Source organism: Pseudorca crassidens, chromosome 11 (assembly GCF_039906515.1).
Source record: "Pseudorca crassidens isolate mPseCra1 chromosome 11, mPseCra1.hap1, whole genome shotgun sequence".
NCBI classification, from domain to species: Eukaryota; Metazoa; Chordata; class Mammalia; order Artiodactyla; family Delphinidae; genus Pseudorca; species Pseudorca crassidens.
This window is the reverse complement of record NC_090306.1, coordinates 1,023,399-1,051,055: the sequence shown is the minus strand read 5'-3', so window position 1 is coordinate 1,051,055 and position 27,657 is coordinate 1,023,399. Positions and strand designations below refer to the sequence as shown.

The following is a 27,657-nucleotide window of genomic DNA, read 5'->3' as shown; positions in this document are numbered from 1 at the left end:
GCTTGATACAGGTAGAGAAAGCCCGCGTGCAGCAGTGAAGGTGCAACGCAGCCATAAATAAATAAATAAAAATAAATGTGAAAAAAAACCCAAATTGTTAAAAAAAAAAGTGAAGTTCAAATAACAGTTTGTTATTATGTTTAATGAGGACTTGCCAAAACTTACGTTATAGTTGCATTTTTTTTTTTTTTTTTGCGGTACGCGGGCCTCTCACTGCTGTGGCCTCTCCCGTTGCGGAGCACAGGCTCCGGACGCGCAGGCTCAGCGGCCATGGCTCACGGACCCAGCCGCTCTGCGGCACGTGGGATCCTCCCGGACCGGGGCACGAACCCGTGTCCCCTGCATCGGCAGGCGGACTCTCAACCACCGTGCTACCAGGGAAGCCCATAGTTGCATAATTTTGATCACTGACTCCTGATCATCGTCATTGTGAAATGACAGGCTTGGCTTCTTCCTGGCTGTTGACCAGAACTTTCTCAGCTCTTGGCCGCCTGGGCCTTTCCATGGGCAGCACACAGCAACCGGAAAAGCGTTGAGCAACCCCAGGTCCGGGTCTTTCGTAGCCTAATCTTGTCAGTGACATCCCATTGTCTTTTGTCTCATCCTACTCATATGCTATTGCTGGAAACAGGTCACAAGGCCCAGCGCACACTCAAGGGAGGGAGATACAGAAGAAAGCAAATACCGGGAGGTGGGATGGGGTGGGGGCCATCTCGGAAGCTGCCGACTCCGAATGTCGAATTTTAGTAATTACAGCCTCCACATCTGTTTACACTTAGGATGAACATTTTCGGGTGTCATCTTAAAAATGTATGGAAGGATGCAGAGTTTTCCAAAATTCTTTTACAATAAACAGGTAAAAGTGTTTGGAGATGGCAGAGCTCCAGGCCTAATGCAGCTGGGTCCTGTCGGGCAGAGGGGGGTCAGACGGTCGCCAGGGGTCTGCCAACAGCGGGCAAAGGGCCTTTGGACAGCAAGAAGGTCCACCTCCCCAGACCTGGGAAGCCTGTCTGCATTACAAGGGCTGAGCGCATCTGGGTCCGCGGGTGTCGGGGGCCAAAAGAGGCGGTCAGTTGTCAGGGAAGGAAATGCAGACGACGCTGGGCTTAGGATGAAGGAAGGAAAAGAATGAAAAGTGCACTTCCGGGAGGCACACTCGTCAGCAGCGTGTAGGATAAAACGGGAGGGCAAGGTCTGGGACAGGGGTTGACGGGGACCCAAGAAGGGGGCTGCCCAGGGGACTGGGGGTCTTGGAAGGCCGGGGAGGAGGGACTTAGTCCGCAGGCTCCAAAGGCAGGCTCCTCTGGACCGGAGACTAATAAGGGGTGATCAGCCAGGCGGACCCTCAGCAGACGTGGGGCGCAGGCTCAGCGCTGGGGGCACAGACGGCCGAGGGCAAGGGAGGCCCAGAGCCCGCGCAGGTGCGTGGGGACCAGTGCTCCCACCTCCTCGGGGGGCCAGCGTTGTCGGAGCACGGAGCTGTCCCAACCTCGAGAAGGAGGACGGAAAGCCAAGAAAGCAAAATCTGGGTAAGAGGGTGAGGATACAGAGAGCCAGGGACTGAGAAAAAGGAGAAGAAAAAGAGGAGAGTAAGGCCGGGGTCGAGAGCTCGGGGAAGGTGTTCAAATAGAGTTTTACAGCCTGACGGTAAGAGCAGGGACGAAATACGGCAGCGAGCTGAGCTGGAGCGCAGGAAACGCTTGCCCGGGATTCGCGGCGCCGGCGGGGCTGAAGGAGCGCGGGGAGGAGCGCGGGGAGGAGCGCGGGGAGGAGCGCGGGGAGGAGCGCGCACCTGGGACGCACGTCGGGGCGGGACCCGCGGAAGGACTATCCTGGCCCGAGCTCTCCCCTCTGCGCTTCCCGCCCGGGGCAGGTCTGGAAGCCGGAAGCGGCCGTGTGGGAGCTAACTCGGGACTCAGCCGAGGTGAAGCCAGGGGCGCGCCCTCGCTGTGCCCCCAGCCCGGGCACGAGCCCTCCGCGAAGGCCGGAGCCATGGGGGCTCCGCGCCGCCGGCCGCGCGCGTCCCGGGGGCCCCCGCCGGTGCCGTCGCTCCTGCTTCTCCTCCTGCTCCTGTGCGGCCCGGGCCTGGGTCGCGCCTCCCTGAGGCTCTTGGACCACCCGGCGCCCGTGTGCACCCAGCAGGTGAGACCCCGACGCATCCCGGGGGGCGGGGGCCGGGGGCGCGGGGCTGCCGAGTGACAGGAGGTCCGCGCAGGATCTCGGGGGTTCCGAGGCTCGGGCACAGAGCGGGCCGCCGTGGGGAGGACTCCCGGAGCGGCGGGAGTTGCTATGCGGACCCGGGAAAACACGGAGTTTGCTGGGAAAGATCGCGCAGCGCCGGTTGCACAACCTGGGCCGGCGTCCCAGCGGCGTCCCACACTTGGGGAGGGCCTCGGAGGAGGCGCGGCCGGCCGGAGGCGGGGCGCGCTGGTTAGTAAAGGGTGGGGAGAGGCCTACGGAGGGCGAGGTGGGAGCGAGCCCGGTTCCAGCCCGGGTCCTGGAACCCTCCTCCGCCGGAGCCCGCGCTTCGGGGACCCCGCGGCCGCAGCGCCTGGCGCACGGGCCCCGGGGCTGCGGGGGCAGCTTCCGGGGAGAGTTGTGAGGGCAGAGCGGTGACCCCTCCGGCGCGAGCCCTGGAGGCCGCGTGGACCCTCAGGACGCCGCCCCTGCGGCCGCCACCGACCGGGTCTGGGGTCCCGCTGGTCTGTATCCGCCGGGCAGCTGCGCCGCTGTGCCCACAGGAAGCGACACACCCACCGACGGGTAGTGGCCTTGGGGTGGAGGCCCGGCTTCAGGGAAAAGACTCCCCTGCGCTCCTCTTGTTTTCCTCGGTCCACTCCCCTCCACCACTGGCGCTAAGAAATAACTCTCAGTATCTGAGTCAGAGGATGTGAAACAACCGAAGCGGTATTCCTCTTGACCTAATTTTGTCGAGGATTCACCACAAGAGGGTGGAGGAGGGTCAGCGACTGTTTAGCAGAAACTTTTCTTTTAACGTGAATGATTTGGGGACCGTCCTTGTGACTCCCACTCCTGGGCAAAGCGTGAGACCCACTCAGCAGGTCCTTCCCTTGGACTCGGTTCATTTCTCAATGGCCACTTGCCAGGCGCCTGCAACATACAAGGTCCTGAAACGACAGAGCCACACTCCCTGATGATGACCAGAGGGGTGGTGAATCACCCCGGAGCCTGGAGCCAGTGCTCTCGGTGCAACCAGTGAGTGTACAGAATTCCAGGGAAGAGAGAAACTCCTGCAGCCTAGGGTGCTCTTTGCGGCAGAGAAGACACTTGGGCGGCCCTCCAGGACAGAGGTCTGGGGTGTTCCAGGAGGTGGAAAGCGCTGAGCCAAGGCCCGTCGGGGGGCAGGCTGAGGACTGAGGGGTCTGAGTGGCAGGAAAGTGAGAGAAGCATCGGGACATGAGGGAGGGGCTCCCCTGAGCTGAAACGGCCTGACCTCAGTTGCTCAGCGGGAGCAGGGGGGCTCGGCCTGATGGGGGTGTGGGGTGGCAGAGCGGGATCCCCTGGCAGATTCGTCTGCACCCCCCGGGCTCTGCCTTCCCACCCCCGCCGTACACCTGGCCACAGACACACGCCCCCCACGGCCCGCGCCCTGAAGAGAGAGGAGCGACGCCCTCCAGATTTCCCTCCCTCCGCTGGCGCCTCCGTGGACAGAGCACCATGTAGCGTCAGGGGACGCCCGCACTTGACCCCGGAGGACCTGGGTTTGCATCCTGACTCCACCGCCTACAGCCCAGTGCTGCAGGCGCGGGACGTGGGGGCTGACAGATGGTTGTGGACCGAAAGGACGAAGGGGAGGGTGAGCAGCTGAGTGGCGAAGCCAGCTCTGCCTGCGAGGCGGTGACAGGCGGAGACCAAGCAAGGCTGGTTCCGGTTGCTTGGATTTAGTGCCTCAAAACCCAGGGGACTCTGAGTCCCCCCCACCCATCCGATCCTTACTGGAGAAACTGTGTTTCCCTGGGGGACCCTTCCCACCTGGGCCTTCTCAGCTTCCCATGACCATGACCGCCAGCCCAGAAGAAAGCCCGCAACTTGGAGGTGGTCGGCGGGAGTGTTAACGCCAAAGTTTCTAGACGGGATATGTGTTCCTTACAAATTCTTCTTTTCCCAAGCACTTGCAGCTCTGACTGGGGGTGGAACGGCCGTGGGTTTAACCCCATCTTCTGGTCGCCACAGCTTTCGACCGTGATCCTCCCCGAGTGTCAAGTTGTGTGGTGTGGACACCGGGCAGTCGGGGCTGCGGTCAGTGCATCACCGCAGAGTTCATGGGCTCCTCCACTGGCTGCCAGCCTCTGTGTGAGATGTGACAGATAGCACATAGCATCAGCAGCAGGGGACGCGGCTGAGTCAGGCCTGGGCCTCGGGTGGAGCTTGTCTCTCAGCCGCCCTGCAGCCCCGGCCAGTCCCTCCACCGCCGTGACCCAGTGTTCCCGGCCATTCAGGGATGACTCTTGCCTCACGGGGTTGTGGGGAGATCACATAACACGCTGGGCGGACCAGGGGCTTGTGCGCTGGGTGTGCTGGGGCAGGAACAGTGGCCTGCAGCTTCATGCCGCCTCTGTGCCGGGGGTGACAGGCACACCTTCATTCAGAGCTCTCAATGGGCTGCCGGGCTGGCACCATGCACCTGTCTCGGAGATGCTGGGCGGCCGGCCAAGGTGGACCAAAGCAGAACTGTGTGTGAGCGCCCAGCCCACTTCTCTCTACCGGGCTCTCGTCGATGTCCGTGGAACTGTCTGAATCCTTCCTTGTAATCTTCACCACCGCAGATGGAGAGGGTGGGCCCACCTGCTGCGAGCGCCCCTTTTTATGTAGAGGCCACGTGGCCATGGTTAAGAGCGGGATTCTGGAGCAAAACTGCACGGGTTTGAGTGTCAGCTCTGTGGGGCCTTGGGCCACTTAGCTGACCTCCCTGTGCCTCAGTTTTTTCATGAATAAAAAGGGGATGATGGTACCGACCTCATAGGACTGTTGTTAAGATTAAATGACACGTGCGTACAAAGTGTTAGCGTGATGCCTGGCACAGGAGGAGAGCTCGGTGCACACTGGCCACAGTCATCATCATCGTGGGCATCCCCTCCTGGGCTTCTGCAGGAGGCCCTGACATAGTGCTGTTCACAAGCTCACAAATAATGTTCTGATCCTACTGCTTTTTAAATTAAAATGGGCATTTGGGCTTCCCTGGTGGCGCAGTGGTTTAGAGTCCGCCTGCCGATACAGGGGACACGGGTTCGTGCCCCGGTCCAGGAAGATCCCACATGCCGCGGAGCGGCTGGGCCCGTGAGCCATGGCCGCTGAGCCTGCGCGTCCGGAGCCTGTTGCTCCGCAACGGGAGAGGCCACAACAGTGAGAGGCCTGCGTACCACCAAAAAAAAAAAATTAAAATGGGCATTTGAAACAAAGAAATGAGGGGTGATTTGTTGGAGGGGAATAAAGCAGGGTCTGTCCTGGTGGTATCCAGAGGAGATCCTGAATGCATTTTTTTACACGATTGAAAACATTACATTAATGTAAATTCCTTATAGAAATTAGATTATAAGAAGAAAAAGTCTGCTATGGCTTCCCCTAAACAAATTCATGTTTTCATTTGTCTGTCTCACATTTTAATCCTTTTCTTTGTTTGGAATAATGTCATAGATGAAATTCTACCTTATAATTAACTCTTATCAAGGTGATATGTGGTGATCCTTTTAAAATGGTACAAAGATGTTTAAAACAAAACCCAGCAGGTCCCTGCCCCCCCACAATCCCTAAAACAGTTCCCCAAAGAGGATCACTTATACTACTTCCAGTTATTTCTTCTGGCATTTGCCTCCATACTTCTAAATGTACTTATATTGTTATTCTTCATTTGTCGATTTTAGATATTACCTACTGATTTACAATAGATGAAAATTTAAATTTCTTACATTACCTCCTCCCACTGCTTCCCCTCCCAGTCTTCCCACTGTGGTTCTGTCAGTGCTCAGTGTTTGTTTGTTTGTTTGTTTTATTTGGTTGCACTGGGTCTTACGGGTCTTAGTTTCGGCAGGCAGGCTCTTTAGTTGTGGCATGCAAACTTTTAGTTGCGGCATGCACGTGGGATCTAGTTCCCTGACCAGGGATCGAACCTGGGCCCCCTGCATTGGGAGCGTGGAGTCTTAACCACTGCGCCACCAGGGTAGTCCCAATGGTTAGTGTTTATACTATAACAAATGCTAATCTTCACTGCTGAGGCAAGTATGTGTGCTTTGGTTGTATTTCTTTTCTGGTATAATTTCTCTTTCCTCCTGGAGATGATAATTCCTTTCATTCTTCACTTCCGTAATTTTCCATGTAACTAATGTTGGTTTTTTTCTATGAGATTTTGTCATATGTGTTTGTCACATGGCAGATATTCCATCAGTTTCATTCTGTATTCTCCAACCCCAGCCTGGACCGATTACTCCCCAAGCCTGTGGCAGTGGGTCAGTCTTCCTTCTCAGAGGTTAACTCCCTCCTTTTGCTGGAGCATATCCCGCAGTTTCCTAAGTATGAGGGTGTGAGAAGTATAGATAGATGAATCGATTTTTTTTTTAAGTCTTTATGTGTGTGAAAATGTCTTTATTCTCGCCTCACACTTTTTTGATAGTTTGGCTGGGTATAAAAATCGCAGGTTAAAGATACTTTTCCCTCAGGATTTTTAAGGCACCGCTTTGCTGCCTTCCAGCCCACAGCACAGATGCTAAGACAACCGATGCCACTCTGATTCCTCTCTGTGTATCGCCTATTTTTTTCTCTCTGTAAACATTATGATTTTCTCTTCACTCCTGGTATTCCGGAAGTCTCATGATGGGCCTTGGTCTAGGCCTTTTATTCATTTGCTGTGAAGGCCATTCAGTGGACCTTTTTAATTTGGAAATAATCAGTTCTAGAATTTCTTTTTCTTTTCTTTTTAATTTCTTCCCTCTATTTTCTGTGTAGTCTTCTTCTGGAAATCTAGTTAATCATGTCTTATCACTCCTCAGTTGAGTCTCTAAATACTCATATATTGTTTCTCCTATTTCTGTTTGTATTTGTTCTACTTTTGGAGAAATTTCCTGAATTTTATAGCCCAGGCCTTCTGTGGAATTTTTTATTTTCAAGATTTGTTTTGATTCTCTGCTTGCTCACTTTTCCACAGTACTCTGTCCTTCTCATGTGGATGAAGTGTCCTCTCTTATTTCTGTGAAACTGTTACATTTTGTTTGTTTTAATTTTATCCTGCTCCCAGCATTGTCTTATTTCCTCCAAGAGCTTTTTTGTTTTTTTAATTTGGGGGGTTTTGACATATTTTTCGTACAGGAAATCCTTCTCAGATAGCTGGTACCCTTTGGCTGTCTGAGAATATCTCAAGACTGAGGTCCTAAAGGCTGACTGGATGCCCTGTGTAGACGGGCATTTTGATCACTGAACTTACTGTAAGGGTCAGGCTGGTGGTGAACGTGGCCTGTCTGTTGGGCGACTCTCAGGTGTCGAAATCCAGAGGTCTTTTCTCTGGGCCTGGCTGCCAGCATTCTTTTTTTTTTTTTTGGCTGCACTGGGTCTTTGTTGTGGCACCTCTCGTTGTGGTGCACAGGGTTCTCTAGTTGCGGCACTCGGGCTCAGTAGCGGCACGCGGGCTTAGTTGCAGTATGTGGGATCTTAGTTCCCCGAGCAGGGATCGAACCCAGGCCCACATGCATTGGGAGTGTGGAGTCTTAACCACTGGACCACCAGGGAAGTCCCCATGCCAGCATTCTGATATCAGGGCAGGGAAAGAGGCTAAGGTGCCTCCCAGCTCCTAAAGGCACTCAGAAAATGCCAGTTCCATTTGCCACGTGCTATGCCCACTTCTCACCCTGTGTCTCCTCAGTTGACAGGAGAGAAGTGTGGTCCCTCCCCCCGAGAGTGTCCCTTAAAGAGAGAGGGAGGGTGCCTGTGTTTCATTCTTGAGAATGAGCCCGGGGACGCCAGAGCCCGGCTTGTGGATTCAAGTTCTTTCTTGTCTGTGATTACCTGCTTCTCTTTTCCGCAGGGGCTGAATTGCACAGTCAAGAACAGTAAGTCACCGGTTTTTGTTTTTCTCATGTTGCCGCGATGAAGCGCTGACCCCGCGCTGAGCTGACGAGGGTCCCAGCCCCCAGCAGGAGGACCCCTGAGATTTGGGGCCGCACCTGCACCTCCGTCGAGGACGTTCATCGTGCAGCAGTCAGGATGGGAGGCACAGGCCTGTCATTAGGATTTTCTCTGGGGTGCTACCCTGGTGAATGTGTAATACGACTCTTTCGCCAGAGCTGTCACCCTGAAGTGGGCGACACCTGGGGTGGGACCTTGTCTTGTGTTTTAATTCAAGGAGGAGGCGCACAGTTCAAGTGTCTGTGCTCATTAGGGACCCCGCACATGACAATAGGGCAGCTCTTCTGGTTGCCCCACTCTCCTGCCCCACTTCCAGCCACTGCCTCCTCTCAAAGCCAAGGGCATGCTTTGTCGTCTCTCCTAAGGTGCCCTTTAGACATCAGAGCTTTGCCGTGACCCCAGACAGGCATCGGGAGAGCGAGCAGGGCTGGGCAGCTGAGAGCACAGCCGCGGTCTCGGGCACGGCCTGACCGTGAAGGCCTGGCTCCCTGGACCCCCGAGAGGTGTCTTCTTTGGTCTGCGTCTTTGGTTTCTTGCAGAGCCTGCCAGCCTCTGATTTCTGCCTTTCCTGGCCCCCAGGTACCTGCCTGGACGACACCTGGATCCACCCTCGAAGCCTGACCCCCTCGCCCCCCAAAGACGTGCAGACCCAGCTGCGCTTTGTCCACACGCAGCAAGGACACCTGCTCCCCGTGGCTCATGTCGAGTGGACGCTTCAGACAGACGGTGAGTGGGCGTCTGGACGTGCTGCCCACCTCCGGTGAGCCCACAGATTGGACCGCCCGGCCCTCCCCCCAGACTCAGAACTGGGCTCCCAGCCCTGTGCTCAGACGCGAGGGGCCAGTTTAGTGAGAGGACCCGTCGTTTCAGGCAGTGAGTCCTTTTCAGTGTTTGGATGTTAACCCACGATCCTTCAAGGAAGGCCTTTCTTCAGCCTAAAATTTTCGTCACCCCGGAAAAGGCGTCAGGTCGTGAATTGTCTGACTGCGGGGCTGGCCTTCCTGACAGCAGTGCCCCAACCTCTCAGGGGTGGGTGACCAGGGCGCCCAGACCTGTGGACGGCCTGGGGGAGTTCTCTTCCTGAGGCTCCAGCCCCGCTGGCTGCTGCGTCCTCTTCAAGTTCGGGGACACCCCTTTGACACCCACAGCGTGTCGCCAATGCCCTAGCCACGAATTTGCAGAGCGTTCGCTTCGAGCCCTGGGTAAAGTGTCGCTGTCCGTGTCCAGCGGGGTAGCTGTCCACGAGACAGTGGCTAATACAGCCCAAAGGGAGCTTGGAAGGAGCAGGAAGCAGAGGGCGGGTAAGACGGGCAAGCGTCCCAGACGGGACGTGCTCCCCACCACCCCGGCGGTTAGTCATCCTTGATCTGCAGCTGCGGCCCCTCCCCTCCCTCTGCCCTCCAGCCAGCATCCTCTACCTGGAGGGAGCGGAATTGTCTGTCTTGCAGCTGAACACCAACGAACGTCTGTGTGTCAAGTTTGAGTTTCTGTCCACACTGAAGCATCATCACAAGCGGGTAAGACTCCAGCCGGGGCGGGGGGCGGGGGCAGGGATGGTGGTGACCATTGGGGAACAGCACATGCACGCGCGCACATGCGCACACACGCCGCTCTTCCTTCCTACCTTATGTCGCCGCTCGCTGTTGCGGCTCTGTGACCCACGCATGCCAGCCTGCCCTGTACCTGGGTCAGCCCGGGGCCTCCGGGAGGAGAGGCTCTGCCCAGACCGGAGCTGCCGTGGTTTCTGCTGCAGCTGCTGCCCCTTTTGCTGCCCAGAGCCGGAAGTGGATTCTCTGTGAGTTTGGTTAGAGCACTGATGCTCAGCGCGTGGTCCCAAGACCAGCAGCATCACCTGGAGCTGTTAGAAATGCGGGTTCTAGGGCCCCACCCAGACTTCCTGAATCAGAGGCTGCGGGTGTCTAAACAGCAGCGGTTGGTGGTGACAAGCGATCCAGGCGGTCCTGACCCAGGCTCATCTAAACACGCTGCTTTACGTCTGGAAAGTGGCCGCTGGCAGGGCTCCCACAAACACAAGCAGCAAAGACAGATCCCCTGTCCCGTGTTTAGTGGGGACCCCCAAACTACTGCTGGAGGGTGGTGAGGACCAGGGACCCCCACAGACTCCACCAGGGAAGTTGGAGTCAGCGTGTGTCACCTACACCATCCAGAAAAGGTTTGCGCAACGAAGATGCTGTCAGGCCTGGGCAGGGGGGCGGGGGGGACCTCGTAGCCCTCTCGCTGCACTTCTGTGCTCCAGGACGTTCTCAAGAGACCCCTGGCTTTCCCATTTAAGGAGGCAGAGTCACTTAACAAGTAGTTTTTAGCTGCCCCTTGTGTGCTCTGGAGTTGGAGAGGGCCGATGAGGGAGGGGGCTCTTTCGTCTTTCCCCAAATTCTCTTGCTTTTGGCTCCCACTGTCTCCTGATGAGGCCAGATCTAGGTTTTTTAAAATAGGCAAGAAAGGGACTTCCCTGGTGGCGTAGTGGTTAAGAATCCGCCTGCTAGTGCAGGGGACACAGGTTCGAGCCCTGGTCCGGGAAGATCCCACATGCCGCGGAGCAACTAAGCCCGTGTACCACAACTACTGAGCCCGCGCTCTAGAGCCCACGAGACACAACTACTGAGCCCATGTGCCACAACTACTGAAGCCCACGTGCCTAGAGCCCGTGCTCCGCAACAAGAGAAGCCACGGCAATGAGAAGCCCGCACACCGCAACGGAGAGTAGCCCCCGCTCGCCACAACTAGAAAAAGGCCGTGCGCAGCAACGAAGACCCAATGCAGCCAAAAATAAAATGAATTAATTAATAAAAAAATAATAATAATAGGCAAGAAAGACCAGAAGAAACGAAAAACAGAGAAACAGATGCCTCCGACTTGGGAGCTTGCTGTAGTGGTTGTTTTCTCCCTCTTTTGACTGATCCTTTGGGGGTGGATGGGGTGCACTTTGGGCCCAGGTGGGTGAGAGCCGTGACCTGTTTGCCCTCCCCTTCTCCCATCTCCTAGTGGCGTTTTGCCTTCAGCCACTTCGTGGTGGAACCCGGCCAGGAGTACGAGGTGACCGTCCACCACCTGCCTAAGCCCATCCCTGACGGGGACCCAAACCACCAGTCCAGAAACTTCCTGGTGCCCGGTAAGAGCGCCCCCCCCCAGCCTTGCCTTCACCCCTCACTTTGCAGTCAGCCTGTGGGACCCACGGGACAAACAGGTGCAGGGCCAGGTTCTTTGCTGAGTGGCCACAGCCTCCACTCCCTGAAGGCGGAGCCCGTTCTTGCGACACAAACAGTGGGTGTTGGCGCACGACCCAGGAGCTTCACGGGACCCGGAGTCCCTCCACGGGGCTGAAGACGCACGTTTCCTGCCCAGAACGTGTCAGGAGCACAAGCCAGTCCCAGGAGAGCTGTGGCCCTGCTCCCAGCCCCGCCCCAGCTCTCAGTTCCTCATTCTTCCCCCACGTCCCACCTGCATTTATCCCACGCCTTCCCCTCTTGCCACTACTCCTTCCTCCTGGGACGCCTGGCAGGCTCATCTTCCAAAGCATCATTTGACGTGTGTGCACCTCTGGGGTGCATCTCTGTCCTCCCCAGCATCTCTGCCACTGCCTGCTTTTCTCATTGTTAAGAGCCAGGCACACCTAGACGCCGGCCCCTTGAGAACAGGGCCTGGACCCCACACCCGCCTGTGCGCCTCCAGACGCCCACAAGTGGCCCTGCATGTGGGAGGTGATCGGGAAGTGCTTGTTGAAGCCTTCTTCATCTCCAGAGCACCCCCTGCTCACACACGTGCACACATGCATACTCCTGTATGTGCACACACGATCTGTTCACCCGGCTTTCTTGCCCCTCGTGTCACTCCCTGCTCCCTGACATTCCATCATCTTGACATATTCGTGACATGATATTACGCTATTTGCTTTTACGGTCTCTCCCACTGGAATGTCATCCTTGGAGGGCAGGGACTTTGTCTCACTCACCACCGTATCTCCAGGGCCTAACACAGGGCCTGGCACGTATCGGGGGCTCAGCCAGTATTTGTCAAATGAGTGACCCCCCCGCCCCCTCCCCTGTCCCTAAAGCGGACTGGCTCAGCCCCTGTCACTTGCGGTGATTCATGCCTCTCTCGTGCCTTCTGAAACCAAAGTACAAACGTTGCAGTCAAAGAAATGGAGGGATCAAGAAGACATCTCCAGAGGAGTGGTCCCCACGGGCTCCCTGCGTCCGCAGCACCATGGAATCACCTGGGAACTTGTCAGAAATGCAGCTTCCCAGGCCCACCCCAGAGGGGCTGAACCCAAGACTACTGTGAGGACATGGGAAAGTTGGGGAAATGCTGCCGTTCGCTGAGCGGGACACAGTCCTTCTCTCCTCAAGGGCAGAGGCGGCTCAGGAGAGGGAGCCCCGGGGGAGAGGAAGCAGGAGTGGACCAGGACCCCTCGGTCCCAGGCCTGTGGGGCCTCTGGCCCATGGCAGTGTCTGTCCTGGGGCTTCTCTGAAGGGCCAGCTTTGAGCAGGCTCCCCAGAGGCAGAAGGCTGTTAGCTCTGGTGTCAGAGGCCCCGCAGGAGCCAGCTTTCCAGGGGAGGCGCGTGACGGTTGCACTTTTTCCCGGTCCACAGACTGCGAGGACCCCAGGATGAAGATGACCACGCCCTGCGTGAGTTCAGGTAACTGGCAGGCAGCCCTGTGGGGGGCTTTACTTGGGTGCACTCGCACACACGCACACCTGCACGCGTGCTCGCCCCTCACTCCCGGCCGCGTCTGTGCCCCTGGGGGACAGGCAGCCTGTGGGACCCCAACATCACTGTGGAGATCCTCGAGGCCCACCAGCTGCAGCTGAGCTTCACGCCGTGGAACGAGTCCACCAAATACCAGATCCTGCTGGACAGCTTTCTGCCCGCGGAGAACCGCAGCTGCTTCCGGCGCATCGTGGATCTGGACGTGGTAACTGCTCTCTCTGCCGCTCTCCTAACCCCCCCAGCTTGGCTCAGAGCCGCCTCTCCAAGCCTCAAGGCCCAGGCGCTCAGGCTGTGCTGGAGGGCGTGACCTGGGCTGCCGTCCTCCCTTCCCACGTGTGACTGGAGTGTGGCTGGTGTGTAGTTGCTCCGACAGCTGACGGGACATGGCTGTCTCTGCCCTGCACGCCCGGCCCTCTGTCCTCCCCTCCCCCACGTTTTCCTGGTCCTCTTTTTGTTAGCCTTGTTAATTCCATTATTGCAAAAAGGATTTGAAGACTTTAAAATGTGGAAGTGAAGGCAAAGGGGAGTAAAGGTGAGGAAATAAGATGAAGCCAGGGCAGGGCCAGTGCAGGACAGGTGTGTCCGTCCCCAAGATCCCCAGCGGCCAAAGCCAAGCGGGGCAGCTGGGTGCTGGATGCAGTCCTGAGTCCACACAGCCACGGCCCTGGGGAGGGGCCGCTCCTCCTGTAGCGGGACCTGCCAGCCTCTCTCCCTGGGGCCTCCTGGGGGCGCATCCCAGCAGAGGCCAGGGCCTCACTGCCCCTCTGCCCTGCAGCCTGCACAGGAGGCCACCCGGCAGTGCTGCAACGTCACACTCACCCTGCCAGACTTCAGCTGGTGCTGCCGTCACCACGTGCAGGTGGGGACAGGGGTGGGCACGGGGTGGGCGGCCCGGGGCTCGTGCTCCCCAGCGACCCAGCACCGCTACCGGCTGGGATTTCCTGCCCGGCCCCTGGCCTCACCTGGGCAGGGCCCTTTGCCCCCTCCTGCCCAGCAGCTGCGGGGACGTCCTGGAGGGGCCGGCGGGGTCCGAGGTGGGCCACGTCCCCCTGCCTCTCCTCCCTGCGCTCTGTCCTTGCAGATCCAGCCCTTCTTCAGCAGCTGCCTCAACGACTGCCTCCGACACTCGGTGGCCGTGCCCTGCCCAGGGGTCCCACACACCCCAGGTGAGACGCACGGCGGCCGGGGCGCACCCGGGGGAGGGCGGGCGAAGGTCAGCCGGCCGACCGAGCCCTGACGTCATCCAGGCCTGCGCTGTGGGGCCTTAGAGAGACTCCAGGTTGGACTCCTGACTGCCTTTCGTTAGCTGTGTGGCAAAGCACTTAACCTTTCAAAACTTCCGTGATTTGAAAAATGGGGGTTCTTATTGTCCTAGTTACAGTCAAGGACCGTGTAGTGAACAGGGTGCTCTAACATGTCCATTTCTAGTTCTCACAAACTGTGAGTCATAGTACTACCTGCTAAGTCCTGTATACTAGGTGCTGTGCACTGTAGTGCTGTGTGCTGCGTACTGTGTACTAAGTACTGGGTACTGTGCACCACAGTATAGGTACTGTGTACTATAGCGCTAAGTATATTTTACTGTGTGCTAAGTACTCTGTACTGGGTTCTGGGTACTATGTACTTTGTACTAAGTGTGTACTGTGTACCTTATACTGAGTGCTGTGTACTAAGTACTGTGTACTACGTAATATATACCATGAAGTGGAGACTCCCTCCCCCAGGTTCATAGGTGAGGAAACTGAGGCACAGAGATGTCAGGCACCTTGTCCAAGGTCACACACCGAGGAAGTGGCAGAGCCCCGGTTCTGACCTGAGCCCCCAGCGCGCTGCCCACTTCCCGTTCAGAAGCCTCCTGCAGCAGACGCCAATCAAAAAGCAGCGGAGGGGCTTCCCTGGTGGCGCAGTGGTTGGGAGTCCGCCTGCCGATGCGGGGGACGCGGGTTCGTGCCCCGGTCTGGGAAGATCCCACATGCCGCGGAGCGGCTGGGCCCGTGAGCCGTGGCCGCTGCGCCTGCGCGTCCGGGGCCTGTGCTCCGCGGCGGGAGGGGCCGCAGCAGCGAGCGGCCCGCGTACCGCAAACAAAATAAATAAATAAAGCAGCAGGCATTGCACTGGCCTGGACGGAGCCCGGCCTCCAGGTGGAGGCAGGCGCCTCCCAGCAGGCCACCAGCTCAGGCGCCCCCTGCAGGTGGCGTCGCTAAGTTTACTAACCTGTAGTCGGGCCAGGCCGTCAGCAGGCCCCGGCACGGCACGCGGGTGCTGGGTGTGTGACTGCTGCTAGTAACTGAGAGTCTGTCCTTGGTTCTCATTGCAGACACCGTTGAAGGTAAGGCCGACTCCTCCCAGTCTCTGCCGCCTCAGGGGACACAGAGGTCCCTGTGTCCTGGAGTGGAGCCAGGCAGAAAGGCTGTACCAGGAGGCGGCCCTGGGTGGCGGGACCATGGCCCATCTTGGTGTCCGGGAGGACCCCCCAGGGTGGGCGGCTGGTTGAGGACCCCAGGGCTGGCACAGCAGAGAGGGCAGCTCAGGGAGGGCAGCGGGCGGGCCCCCGGGGCTGGTGTCACAGGCCTCCCTGCCACGCCATCACGCTGTTCTCCTGCCACAGACCACATGCCCCTGTGGGTGTCCAGGTGCATCCCCGGCCTCTCCATCCTGTTCGTGGGTTCCGTCATCCTGCTGACCGTCTGCCTGGCCTGGCGGTTACCGGGTAAGGCCAGGGGCTGTGGGCCCACCCGGGGCTTGCCCTCTGCCCCGCCTCTCTTCCCGTGCCCCTCGTCCCTGCACCAGCTGGGGGACTGTGCTCACAGCCCCACGCATCCCCGCCCTTCAGCCTGTTAATAAGCATCGGTTCCCTCCGGCTGCGGCCCTCTCTGGCCACGTTCTAAGCAGGAGGAAACATGGGTCTTTGGGGTGGGGACTTAGCCTCTCCCTGCCCCTCCACGACCCCGATCTGGGAGGCCGTTTCCCCGTGACCACAGCTCACGCTGGGGAAGATGACCAGCCGGGCGCGAGACCTGTCGAGAGGGTCCTTCCCTGGGAGGGTCCCGCGTCCGGGTCTCTGCAGGCGTCGGGAGGCCGCCTGCTTCTCGTGCTACACGTCTGACCTTTTCCCGAAGCGGCCACTCCTCGGGGCGAGGGAGGACCTCAGAGTTCTAGGCAGAGGCCCAAAGGGTGGGGCTTGAAATCAAGGTTCCAAACGTCTGCCTTGGCCGCATGGCTCTGGTGAGTCAGCCCTGCTCCACGGGCCCTTCGCTGCCTCCAGGACGAGTGGTCACTTCAGCACGCTGGTTTACCTCCTCACCCCAGAGCACCAGCAGGAGGGACTTCCCTGGCGGTTCAGTGGTTAGGCCTCTTCGTTCTCATTGCCAAGGGCCTGGCTTCACTCTCTGGTTGGGTGACTAAGATCCCACAAGCCACGAGGCGCGGCCAAAGAAGAGAAAAAATACCAGGAGAAAATGTAAGGGGCCCAGTGGCACTACTGCTGGAGGCATCTCGGAAGACTTTGCCTCCTGAAAGGACACGTCTGGGGAAGGGGCTTTCCCTGAAGGCGAGCTCTGCTTGGGGATGGCCACTGTTGGGGTGTAACCTCCGAGGCACCGTTCTGGGGGTCCCAGCCAGGTCAGTGCTGCAGACCCAGCACCGTGTGACCCAGCTGGTGGGGTGTGCCGGCCACTTCACACACAGACCCATTTCACAGAGGAAGAAACTGAGTTTCAGAGGCGTTGATACCTCCCGCAGGTCACACAGCGGTCATGGGAGGGACGGTCTCCCTGCAGAGGCCCAGAGCGTCTAAGAATGCTACCTCGACCCCTCCCTTGGTCGGGAGTGGGGCAGAGCTCCCAGCAGGTGCCCCTGTGAGCTGGTCCCTGTTTCTCTTCCAAAAGAGCCGTTCTGAGCCATCTTGTAAGATTTGTGCTTCCTGCAAGGACACTTCTGGAGTATCACTTCTGGCATTTCTTTTCCTCTCAGGGTCCCGTCACGGAAAATGTGAAAACGGCAGCAAATGCACAGGTGGGCGCCTCCCGGCTTGGGCGGCCTGGGTCTGGGGTGAGTCTGTTCACAGCGGCCTGGAGGGGCCACCCAGTCAGCTCCTGTCCCTCAGGAGATGACACCTGCCGGGGACCCACCTCTAGCTCCGAACAGAGGGGACCTCAAACAGCGAGGCTGGGCACCGTGTTTTGTGAAAAGAGGTCCTCCCGAAAGCAGCTGTGTGTAAACGGGCCTTTGTGTCTTGTAAGGAAAAAAGCAATTTTAATTAACATGGAGGCTAAAGGCCAGATAAAAAAGGGAGACTCTTCCCCGAGGGCACAGGCTGTTTCACAGGCAGCCAGCACGTCGAGGCCGCCGCCTTGGGCTTATTCTGAGGTCTCAGCTGCGTTCTGGGGGCTCGGGAGGCTTCCGGCCAGCCGGGCGGGGCTGTCCCCGGCCTGGGTGTGTGGTCAGCGCCGACATGCCTGAACCCTCGGCCTGGCTTCCTTGTTCCCCTCAGACGTCCCGCCCGCTGCCACCAGCCTGAGCCCCCCACCCCTGAAGCCCAGGAAGGTCTGGATCGTCTACTCGGCTGACCACCCCCTCTACGTGGACGTGGTCCTGAAGTTCGCCCAGTTCCTGCTCACCGTGTGCGGCACCGAAGTGGCCCTCGACCTGCTGGAGGAGCAGGCCATCTCGGAGGCGGGGGTCATGACCTGGGTGGGCCGCCGGAAGCAGGAGGTGGTGGAGGGCAACTCCAAGATCATCGTCCTGTGCTCCCGAGGCACCCGGGCCAAGTGGCAGGCCATCCTCGGCTGGGAGGACGCCGCCGTCCAGCTTCGCTGTGACCGCGGGAAGCCCGCGGGGGACCTGTTCACGGCGGCCATGAACATGATCCTGCCGGACTTCAAGAGGCCGGCCTGCTTCGGCACCTACATCGTCTGCTACTTCAGTGACATCAGCTGCGAGGCTGACATCCCCGAGCTCTTCAACATCACCTCCTGCTACGCGCTCATGGACAAGTTTGAGGAGGTCTACTTCCGCATCCAGGACCTGGAGATGTTCGGGCCGGGCCGCATGCACCGCGTCGGGGCGCTCACGGCCCAGAACTACCTGCAGAGCCCCAGTGGCCAGCAGCTCCGCGAGGCCGTGCAGCGCTTCCGCCGCTGGCAGGCCCAGCGCCCCGACTGGTTCAAGCTCGAGAACCTCTGCCTGGCAGACGACCAGGACCTCCCGTCCCTGGACGAGGAGGCCTTCGAGGAGCCGCCGCCGGGAGGAGGGATCGTCCGGCAGGAGCCGCTGGTGCTGGAACCCGCCTCCCAGGGCAGCCTGCTGGTGGAGCTGCTCCTTGCGGGGGAAGGAGGGGGCCCGTCGCGGCTGGAGCCCCAGCCTTGGCCCCAGGAGCAGCCGGCGGCCCAGACGCTCCAGACCACGGTGGTCCCGGTGGACGGGGCGCCTCCAGCGCAGGCAGTGGAGCCCATCCTTCGGGCCGTCAGGAGCGGTGCCGCCAGCCGGCTGGCCCTGGCTGGGGGAGACGAGGCCTGCCCGCTTCTGGGCGGCTGGGGCCCGGGGCGGAACAGCATCCTCTTCCTCCCCATGCACCCCGAGGACCCGCCCGTCCGCAGCAGCCCCACGGGGCGGCCAGACGGCTCCATGTTGCCGTCCCTGCAGCAGAGCCCGCGCTGCCAGGATGTGCGCACGCCCCCTGGGGGGGAGCAGCGGCGGTCTGTGCAGTCCGACCAGGGCTACATCTCCAGGAGCTCCCCGCAGCTCCCGGACGACGCCGACGGGGACCGGGGCGGGGGGCCGGGCGGGCAGCCGCTGTGTCCCGAGGGCCTGGAGAGCCTGCGAAGCCTGCAGCTGCTGCTCTTCTTCCAGGAGCTTCGCAAGAACCCTGGCCTGGAGCCCAAGGGGCCGCCGCGTGGGGCCTCCCCTGCCCAGGGTGGTGAGCACGTGTGTCCGTAGGTGTGCACGTGTGGACGTGTGTATGCTCATGTGTGAGATGTGTACCTTTAAAACGTGAACATCTTGGGGCTTCCCTGGTGGCGCAGTGGTTGAGAGTCCGCCTGCCGATGCAGGGGACGCAGGTTCGTACCCCGGTCCGGGAGGATCCCACACGCCGCAGAGCGGCTGGGCCCGTGAGCCATGGCCGCTGAGCCTGCGCGTCCGGAGCCTGTGCTCCGCAACGGGAGAGGCCACAGCAGTGAGAGGCCCGCGTACCGCAAAAAAAAAAAAAAAAAGTAAACAGCTTGGCTCTGTCCCCTTAACCTTTCTTCCCGTGACCGTCCCCGCGAGAACCCACAGCCTGTTCCCAGGAGCTAATGGCGGTGTCCTTGGGGGTCCGTCATTCGTTCCTTCAGCCTTTATTTTGTGCCCCGCATCGCCCTGACCATCAGGGAGCTAGCTGCCCTTCCAGTGAGAGGGACGGGGTAGCACACGGGGTGGGGCGCGAGATGCAGAGGCTGCCAGAAGCTCGCCCGGGGCCATGAAGTCCGCAGAAGGGGTGCCTGGCCCAGGGGGAAGCTTCTGGAGGAGGACGTGTCTGAGCCGAAGGAGCAGCTCGTTTCCCAGGCTGAGGGCTGCAGGCGAGTGGGGCAGGGCCGTAACCGAGCCTGCCACGGAAGGCGGGGCAGTGGGCGCAGCCTGGGGAGGCCTCGGGGCCAGGCTGGGTGCAGCGGGGGCTCCTTCACCAGGATGAGCTGCTGCCGTCAGGAGGCTGAGGGCCAAACACACCCAGTCATTTTCGGAAAGAGACCAGATAGAAGTGAGGGTCGTGGCGCCTGACGGCATCAGCATGGCGTGAGCCCAGCGTGGCCTCGGTCAGCGGGAGACCTACGGCCGAGGGTTCTTTCGGGGCTGCAGGCTGGGCCCCTGGGCTGCAGCGCCCGAGCTCGGGAAGCACAGGGAGCCCCCAGCCCTGTGCACGCTGGGGTCCCCACCCTGGGATTCAGGGTTCTCTTTGCCTGTACCTGAGTCCTGAACTGGAGCTCCAGGCTCCTGCACGGAGGAGAGGATTCTGAAGTTTGGTGGGAAATCAGGTACCAGGGTGTGCGCACGCGCGTGTGTGAAAGAGCTTATCAATGAAGGAATGAATAAATTTGTTAACTCAGAATTCCTGGCGGTCGAGTCACACGTTGCTATAGGTCAAGAAGTTCCTCGTGGCAGAGGCCTTTCTCGTGGTGAGGTTGTGGCTGGTAGCAGCAGGCCTTCGAGGCCCAGGCCCCGGACGGTGCTTAGCTCACAGCCAGCCCGCTGGTAGCAGAGGACCAGGTGCGGGAGTGCTATAGACTGGCGTCAGTGTCCCCCCAGATCCTGAGGTTGACACCTAATCCCCTGTGTGATGGTGTTGGGGAGGACCTCTGGGAGGAGGTGAGGGCGTGGGTGGGGCCTCGTGGATGGACGAGTGCCCTTCTGGGAGACCCCACAGGGCCCCCTCGACCTTCTGCCGTGCGAGGACACAGCGAGATGGCCGTCTGTGAAGCAGGAATCTGCCGGCACCTTGACCTTGGACGTCCAGTCTCCAGCACCGTGAGGGGTGTTTCTGTCGTTGATGAGCTGCGCAGTCTGCAGTGTTCCGTTACAGCAGCCTGAGCGGACAAGGACGGGGACAGAGGAGCTGAGCCTTCCCATCCGCCAGCCTCTGAGGCACCATCCCTCTGATGATGCAGGTGGGTGTCATTGGGTCCAGACTCCCACAGGCTTTCTGAGACATTCCCCCTGCTTCCAGTCAGCGCGTGTTCAGCATGCAGAGTGTGGATTCCACAGCCGGAGCCGGGGCTCTGCCGTGTGGCAGGATGGCCAGCCCACGTGGTTCTGGTCCCGGGAGCACGCTCTCCATGTGGATCGCCTTCCCCACAGACCTCAGATTCTTGTTTTGCTGGCCTTTGAGGCCAGATGTCCCCAGTTGGCATTGTCCACTATGTTCCCTTTGTCAGCAGGACTCCTGCCTTTTTTCCTAACAGCTTTACTGAGATAGGATTCACAGCTCATACAACTCACCGTGGACTCTGTACAGTTCAAGGCTTTAGGGGCTCAGAGCTCAGCAACCTTCCGCATAATCAGTTTTGGAACATTTTTCTTATGCCCCCAGAGAAACCCAGCCCCTAATCATCACCCCAACCCCCAACCTCCCGTCGCTAGGCAAGCACTAATTTCCCTTCCGTGGTGTGCCTGTGTGGACGTGGCGGGTGTGAACGGAGCTGTGAAGTTCCCCAGGTGCTCAGCCTTGTTCTGCCCACTCTCCCGCCCCCTCCCCCAGAGCCCCCAGTCTCACACTGGTCTCAGCTGGCCGCAAGTGCTGGAGATTCCCTCAGCCTGAATGTGGTGTCAGCCGTTTGCCAACACCAAGAGCATCAAGTGTGAATAAGGCCAGGCCTCTCTTCTCGTGCTGCTCTGCACCTCGGCTAATAAAATCCTGCCTCACCCAGAGAGGTCCTCCGAGAGCCCACGTCCTGCGGTCTGTGACCACTACCCCTGGACTCCTCTCTTGGACAGAGTGACAGAAGGGACTCGAGGAGGCAGGAGGACCCCCGGCCACGTGACCCTCGTGGATGTCCACGGCTTTTCCTGTAGGAAGACGAGGAGTGATTGCGTGGGGCTGTGGACCTTGCGGGATTCCTTGCTTCTGAACCAGCTTCTCTTTTCTGCTCAGGAAGGTCCTCAGGTTTCGGAGGGGGTTCTGTTCATCCCTTAAACATCCACTCGGCAGGCTGAGCTGGGCCTCTGAACGCCAGCTGTGATGGGTTTTACTGATTGCCTGCTTACCTTTGAATCGGAAAGAAGGGGGAGCATGATGCTCACAGGACGATGGCGTCTCCATCCTACAGCCTTCGCCCTCCGCGGGGGGCAGTCTCCCCTCCCAGGTAAACGACGGAGGGGCCTCCTGCGAAGACCTGCCCGGTGAGGGCCCAAGTGTCAGAGGAACGGGGAAGGAAGGGAGAAGCCTAGTCCAATGCCCCCACACCCAGGCACCCTTTCCTGGGGGGAGTCACCTTCGGTTGTTCACGCCTAAGTGTGACGCAGTGTCCTGGCTCCTTCCCTTCCTGAGAAGAGCGTCTGCCTGCGGCCTGACTGGGGGCCTGCGGGACTCAAAGGGTGTGGGTCCAGCCCCTGCTTTTTAGCCAGAGCCGCACAACGGAAGGGAGGCCACATCCGAAGGCTGCCCGCGGCCGACGGACGCGGTTCAGACCCGGATTCCCTTCCTGACCTCAGTGCAGCCTCCAGCAAGTGGCTCTGTCCTTCTGGGCTCGGGGGTGGAGGGGAGGCCCCCCCAGAGGGGCTGCGAGGACCCGGAGGGGCCGGCCATCGGAGCGCGGAGCCCCGAGTCCCCCGACCCCAGGCCGGCTGCAGGGCCAGACTCACCCGACACGACCTCCCCTCTTGAGCAGGTGAGGGGCAGCTCAGCCACGAGAAACGTAGTCAAGGTGGTCACCTTACCGTCCATCCGCATTTAGGGAGAAATGAAGACACGGTCTTTGCTGTTCTGAAACTATTGTATATGTAAGTTTTGTCCCCGTTATGATTGTGAATGTCTTGACGGAAAGGACCGTTTTTGCACATATCGCCCCATTACCGCAGCCTGTGAGGGAGGGGACGTCGCTGCTGTCTTATAAGTGAGGGAAGGCCCTGGAGGCCAGGTGGTGCTAGCGCCCAGCTGCGGGGGGCAGGCCGGGCAAGTGAGGCGGGCCCTTGGCCTCACCTGAATAGCCCCTGAATAGCACCAGATGTTTCTGTGCTAAAGAACAACGACCGTAGTCTTTTTTTTAAAATTTATTTTTGGCTGCGTTGGGCCTTCGTTGTTGCGGCGAGCGGGGGCTTCTCTTGTTGCGGAGCACGGGCTCTAGAGCGCAGGCTCAGTAGTTGTGGCACGCGAGCTCAGTTGCCTCATGGCATGCGGGATCTTCCCGGACCAGGGCTCAAACCCATGTCCCCTGCACTGGCAGGCGGATTCTTAACCACTGCGCCACCAGGGAAGTCCGACTGTAGTCTTATTTTTATGCAGACCCCATGTTCTCCTAGACGCCCCAGACTCCGTTGTGTTGAAAACAAAACAAGCATGGCCTGTTCTCCTTTGTGATAGCATTTCTGCTTCTGGCTGGGGAGAGAAGGGCAGAGCATTTAAAGTCATTTCTCAGCCCTTCTCCCACTAACGAGTTATTCTCAGAAAGAAGGAGTGAGAGCCCAGGAGCTGAGGAATCACCCTCGGGCTGAGAGCCCAGGGGACTTGGCTGTGCTGAGGAAGCCTGGCTGGGCCACACCAGGCCGGCCGGGTCAAGAGCCCGCCAACCGCCTGGAAGGAAGTAGCCAAGGTGCACCCATAACGTTAACACAGACCCGCAAGATGATGACAGACGCCACGGTGACATTTAAGAGTTTAGTAAGGAAACCAGGACAGGAAAGATCTGAAAAGAAACTACACAGGAAGCTTGTCACAAGTCTCAAGTTTTTTATTTTCAGAACAGAAGCTGGTTTTATTTTTAAAAAGAGAAGGAGAAAAGAACGTGATAAATGCCAGCGAGGTGCCACTTCCGTCCTCCAGGCTCTGACCGCCAGCTCGCTCTCTTCCACGAAAACTCATGGGCTCGGAGCCGTCCTTAGAGAAGGTCTGGCCCAAGCCCTTTCCAAAAAGATAAGGAGTCCGAGGCTCAGGGGTGGACGGCCTGACCTGCCCAACGTTAGAGGCGGGCAGCCCGGGACCCGTGCCCAGCTTCTTCTCCGTGACCGGCACGGTGGGCGCGGGCGCGGGCCCGGGGATGCTAGACACACCACAGCATCTCTGGTTGGACCCCGCGCTACAGGTGTTCCCAGAAAACAAGAAAAATGAAACTTTCGGGGCATTTCTTTTTGTGAATGAGGCAAGGGAAGTAAGTAAAAGGACTCAAGAAAAACACACCAGAAGGAAGGGGCTGACGCCCTGAGCACAAGTGCTGGCAGCAAGTGGCGGGAGGAGGACGCCTGTCCCGCGGTGAGTGCGCCTGGCAGCTGGACCGGAACAGGCCTGGCCTCTGCCAGACCAGCCGGGTGCCGGGAAGCGCAGCCCACCGGAACCCACCACAGCCTCCCACCAGAATACCGGGCACCCTGGAGGTGTCGCAGCAGGGGTCACTCAGCAGGAGACGGCCGTCCAAACAGGAGAAGGGGGTGGGGCAGGGGCCGGCCTGGGGCCACGGCTCGGACACAAAGTCCTTCTCAGTCGCTGAGATTAGGTAGCAGAGAAACAGCAAAGCTGGAGAGAGGGTGTGGGAACAGAGGGAGCAGTCCCTGGGCCCCCAGACTCTGGGCCCCAGAACTCTGGCCACATGGAATTCAAAGGGCAGGAAGGGGGTCCCGGGGAGGGGGAGGGCAGGAAAAGAGCAATTAGTTGCAAAATCCAGCCCTGGGCCTGGCGGGCAAGGGGCTGGGGGCAGGGCACCGAGTGCGACGCGCTCCTCCCTCCCCGCCCCCGCCCGTGAGAGCAGGGAGGCCCAGAGAGCGGAAGTCACGTGCCACTGAAGCTAGTGGGCGACAGTCAAAGCCACAGCCCGTGACCTCTGACCCTCTGGCCAGAGTTTATTACACCCCACAGAGCTCCCCAGGCACAGGGAGGGAGGGAAACAGATCCCTACAACCTCCCCCAGCCCCTCCTCCCGCAGGGTGGAGGGGAGTAGGTACCCCTGGCCTGGCTCTCAACTCTTCCTGCACTCTGACCTCCCCCCAAGATACTCATCCTGCCTCAAAGATGCCGAGAGAGGCCCCACATCGAGCCTGTACGCGGGCAGCCCCTGGACGTGACCTGTCACTAGGGAGGGAGGCTGGGCCGGGTGGGGCGTAGCCACCCTACTCCACGCAGCCTGCTTTTCCCTAGAGGCTCCCGTGACCAGAGCAGAGGACAACGGTCACCACCGCCCTTTCTCATGTATACCATGCTTCCTAAAGGAAGGACAGGTGGGGAGGTGGATTTCCTACTGCTGTGGGCCCATGGGAGGCCCAGCTCACATGGTTTTCTATCCAGAAACCCCACCAAAGCCGTTCTGAGCCAAGATGACCCAGCCAGCGACCAGCTGCAGGAAGGACAGGAGCTACGGGCACATTTGGAGGGAGAGAGGGAGGGCGGCCAATGGCTGACCCTCCGCAGACCCTGTAATAACACTGGCACCGAACCCCAGCTGGATCCAGTGGCCACGTCGAATGCAACATCTGAGTATTTGTCCTTAGTTTTTGCAAGCAGCATCAGTGTGTGATGCGACACAAGTGGAAAGCGGAGGTAGTAACACCCAAGAAAAGGTGTAGTTTGGTCCTTGGATATGGACCCCCCTCCCCCCAGCTGAGAGGAAAGGAGTGGCATCGAGGGAGATCCTGGGCGAGCGTCTCCCTCGGAGGAGAGCCACTGGGCAGCCCCCAGGAGCCCCACGCTGTCTGGGAGTTCATGGCCACAGGTTCAGGTGGGAATGAGGAGTGTGTGGTGGGGAGGACCGGGCCTCCCCAGATCTCCTACTGATTGTGAGGGGCACAGGTTGGACACAAGGAAACAACACACGCATACACACACACACACACACACACACACACACACACACACGACTTTGCATCTACCATCTGGAAGAAATGCAATGGACACATCAGGGGAGCCTGGGATTCTGGGTCATTTCAAGGTGTGGGTCAAGGACCACTAACCACAGCCTAAAAGAAGCTGGCACGTCCAAGCAAGGGGGGTGGCCGAAGGCCCTGGGCCCCCCTTTCCTCCATTCTGCCCTGCAAGGGAGAGGAATCAGAGGAGGTGGGAGAAGCGAGAAGCAGAGGTGCCCCGCCCCTGGAGAGAAGGATTGGGGAAGGGCGTCGAGAGGAGAAGAGAGCCGGCGACCCTCCTCCGTCTCTTCAGCGGCTGGCTCCTTCCAAGCAGTCTTGACCCAAGGGGTTCAGAGGGGTGCGCTGGCTCTCAGCCCTGTTTACAGTTACCTCCCCCAAACAGAGGTTGATCCAGTCTGGGTGAGGGAAGGTCGCAGGACAGGGAGCGGGGTCTCCCAACTCCAGAGCAAGCCCCCAGACCCCTCAGTTTTGGGACGCCACAGCCAGGGTGTTGACGTAGCCGTGGGCGCCCCCCTCGTCCTCCGAGATGCAGTGGCCCAGCTGGGGGGCTCCCGGCACCAACGGGGCGGAGGGCGGAGCGCCGTAGCCTGCCCGAGCCCGACTCGGGGACGCCGGGGTCTCCCTGTCCCAGCAGCCCTCCAGGGCCTCCAGGCCGCGGCAGCCGAGGAAGAAGAGGTTCTTGAGCATGAAGACGGAGAGCGGTTGCTGGTAGCTCACGGCCAGCAGGCAGCGCAGCGCCAGCAAGGGTACGTCCACGAGGCAGCCGCCCAGCAGGCGCAGCAGGCGGCTGCAGCCTCCCGGCCGCGAGGCCCGGCCCCGGGGCGAGGCGGCAGCGGCGTGGAGCTCGTGGAGCCAGAGCACCGGCGAGGCGAGCGCGAGGAAGTAGGCGGCGAGAAGCAGGTAGCGCAGGTGCGCGGGCAGCGGCGCGCGGCCGTCCAGCATCAGCTCCACCAGGGCGGAGCTGTCCAGCAGGTCCAGGCACGTGCCCAGGAAGCAGCCGGCGGCGCGGTGCCGCTGGGGCTGCAGGAGCAGGGGGCCCGCGGAGCCGGGGGTGGCGCCCGCCTCGCCGATGGCCCGCACCAGGCAGTAGAGCAGCGGCGCCGACAGCGCCAGGGTGAGGCGGAAGCCCGTGGTGCCGAAGGGCGCGCGCAGCTCGATGAGGTCCAGGATGGACGTGCCCAGGATGAGCACCACCTTGGGCGTGAAGGCGATGGAGTAGATGAGCCAGGCCAAGTAGGCGAAGGCGAACTCGCCGGCCGCGCCGGCCGCCCCCGCCGGCCCCAGGCCGCCCGCGCCCCCGCGGCCGCCGCGCGCCTTGGCTCCCGCAGCCCCGGCAGCGGCGGCGGGGGCGGCGGGCAGGTGCAGGGGCGCGGCGTGCGGGTGGTGCGGGTGGTGGGTGTGCGCGGCGCCCCGACGGCCCCGGCTGTTCTTGGCGAAGAAGATGGCCCAGCCCGCCGCGACCACCAGGTCGGTGGCGACCCAGGAGCACCAGTACAGGTCGGTGACAGCGATGAGGTACACGTCCAGCAGGCCGCCCTGCGCCAGCAGCAGCGCCACGGACAGCGCCTGGTAGCCCCAGCGACAGCCCAGGCCGGGGGCGCAGCCGCGGCGCCCACCGCCGCGGCCCGGCCGAGCCCGGCGACCGCAGCAGCAGCAACACAAACGGCAGGAGGAGCCGGGGCTGGCGCCGCCCGCGCCCCCGACGGCCCCGGCGACGGCGCCCGCGCCCAGGTCGGCGGCGGTCATGCTACGCGGGGAGGTGGGCGTGGAGGCGCAGGAGGCGGCGGCGCTCCCCGGGGGCCCGGCGGGCACCAGCGGCCTGCTGATGCTGGCGCTCTCGTCGTCGTCCTCCCGCTCGGCGCCCGCGCTGCTGCTGCTGCTGCTGCTGCCGGTGTCGCCGCCGCTGCCGCCGCTGCTGCTGCCCGAGCCGCTCCGGCCGCGCGGGAACCGGGGCTGCAGCCGGGCGGGGGGCGGGGCCGCGCGGGGGGCGCCGGGCGCGGGGCGCATTGTCCTCGGCTCCCTCCCGCCTACCCGGCCGGAGCCGCGCACCGGAGCCGAGCCCCGTGGCCGGGCGCGCGCGGGCTGCTGCCGACGCGCGGTGACGGCGGCGGTGACGGCGCGCGGGGCGGCCCAGCCGAGAGCTGGGGGCGGGGCGGGGAAACCGGGATTGGATTCGGGGCCGGGAGGCGGGAAAGCCCGGCCGCCGTGTCGGCGGGAGGAAGGGGAGGGGTGCCGGGGCACGGAGTTGGGGCGGGGA

The 27,657-nt window shown here is 60.6% G+C and overlaps 2 protein-coding genes across 8 annotated transcripts; one reads left to right on the top strand and one right to left on the bottom strand.

The window, feature by feature from the left end:
- The first annotated feature begins 1,854 nt into the window (after positions 1–1,854).
- IL17RA (interleukin 17 receptor A) lies at positions 1,855–19,947 on the top strand. Of its 7 annotated transcripts, none has more exons than XM_067755968.1 (12): positions 1,855–2,142; positions 8,033–8,057; positions 8,713–8,859; positions 9,538–9,650; positions 11,137–11,263; positions 12,744–12,791; positions 12,905–13,068; positions 13,639–13,722; positions 13,945–14,029; positions 15,472–15,573; positions 16,836–16,913; positions 17,356–19,947. In XM_067755968.1, exons 1-12 carry the CDS (start codon positions 1,993–1,995, stop codon positions 18,798–18,800), a joined length of 2,568 nt encoding a protein of 855 aa, XP_067612069.1. In that variant the 5' UTR covers positions 1,855–1,992; the 3' UTR covers positions 18,801–19,947. The 7 variants fall into 7 exon arrangements, with proteins under 7 accessions (XP_067612069.1, XP_067612067.1, XP_067612065.1 ...); XM_067755966.1 differs by having other exon boundaries at positions 15,181–15,573; positions 16,836–16,877; XM_067755964.1 differs by having other exon boundaries at positions 15,181–15,573.
- Positions 19,948–23,266: 3,319 nt separating this feature from the next.
- On the bottom strand, positions 23,267–27,451 carry TMEM121B (transmembrane protein 121B). The gene has a single exon (XM_067755971.1). It carries the CDS (start codon positions 27,405–27,407, stop codon positions 25,863–25,865), a length of 1,545 nt encoding a protein of 514 aa, XP_067612072.1. The 5' UTR covers positions 27,408–27,451; the 3' UTR covers positions 23,267–25,862.
- Positions 27,452–27,657: the final 206 nt, after the last annotated feature.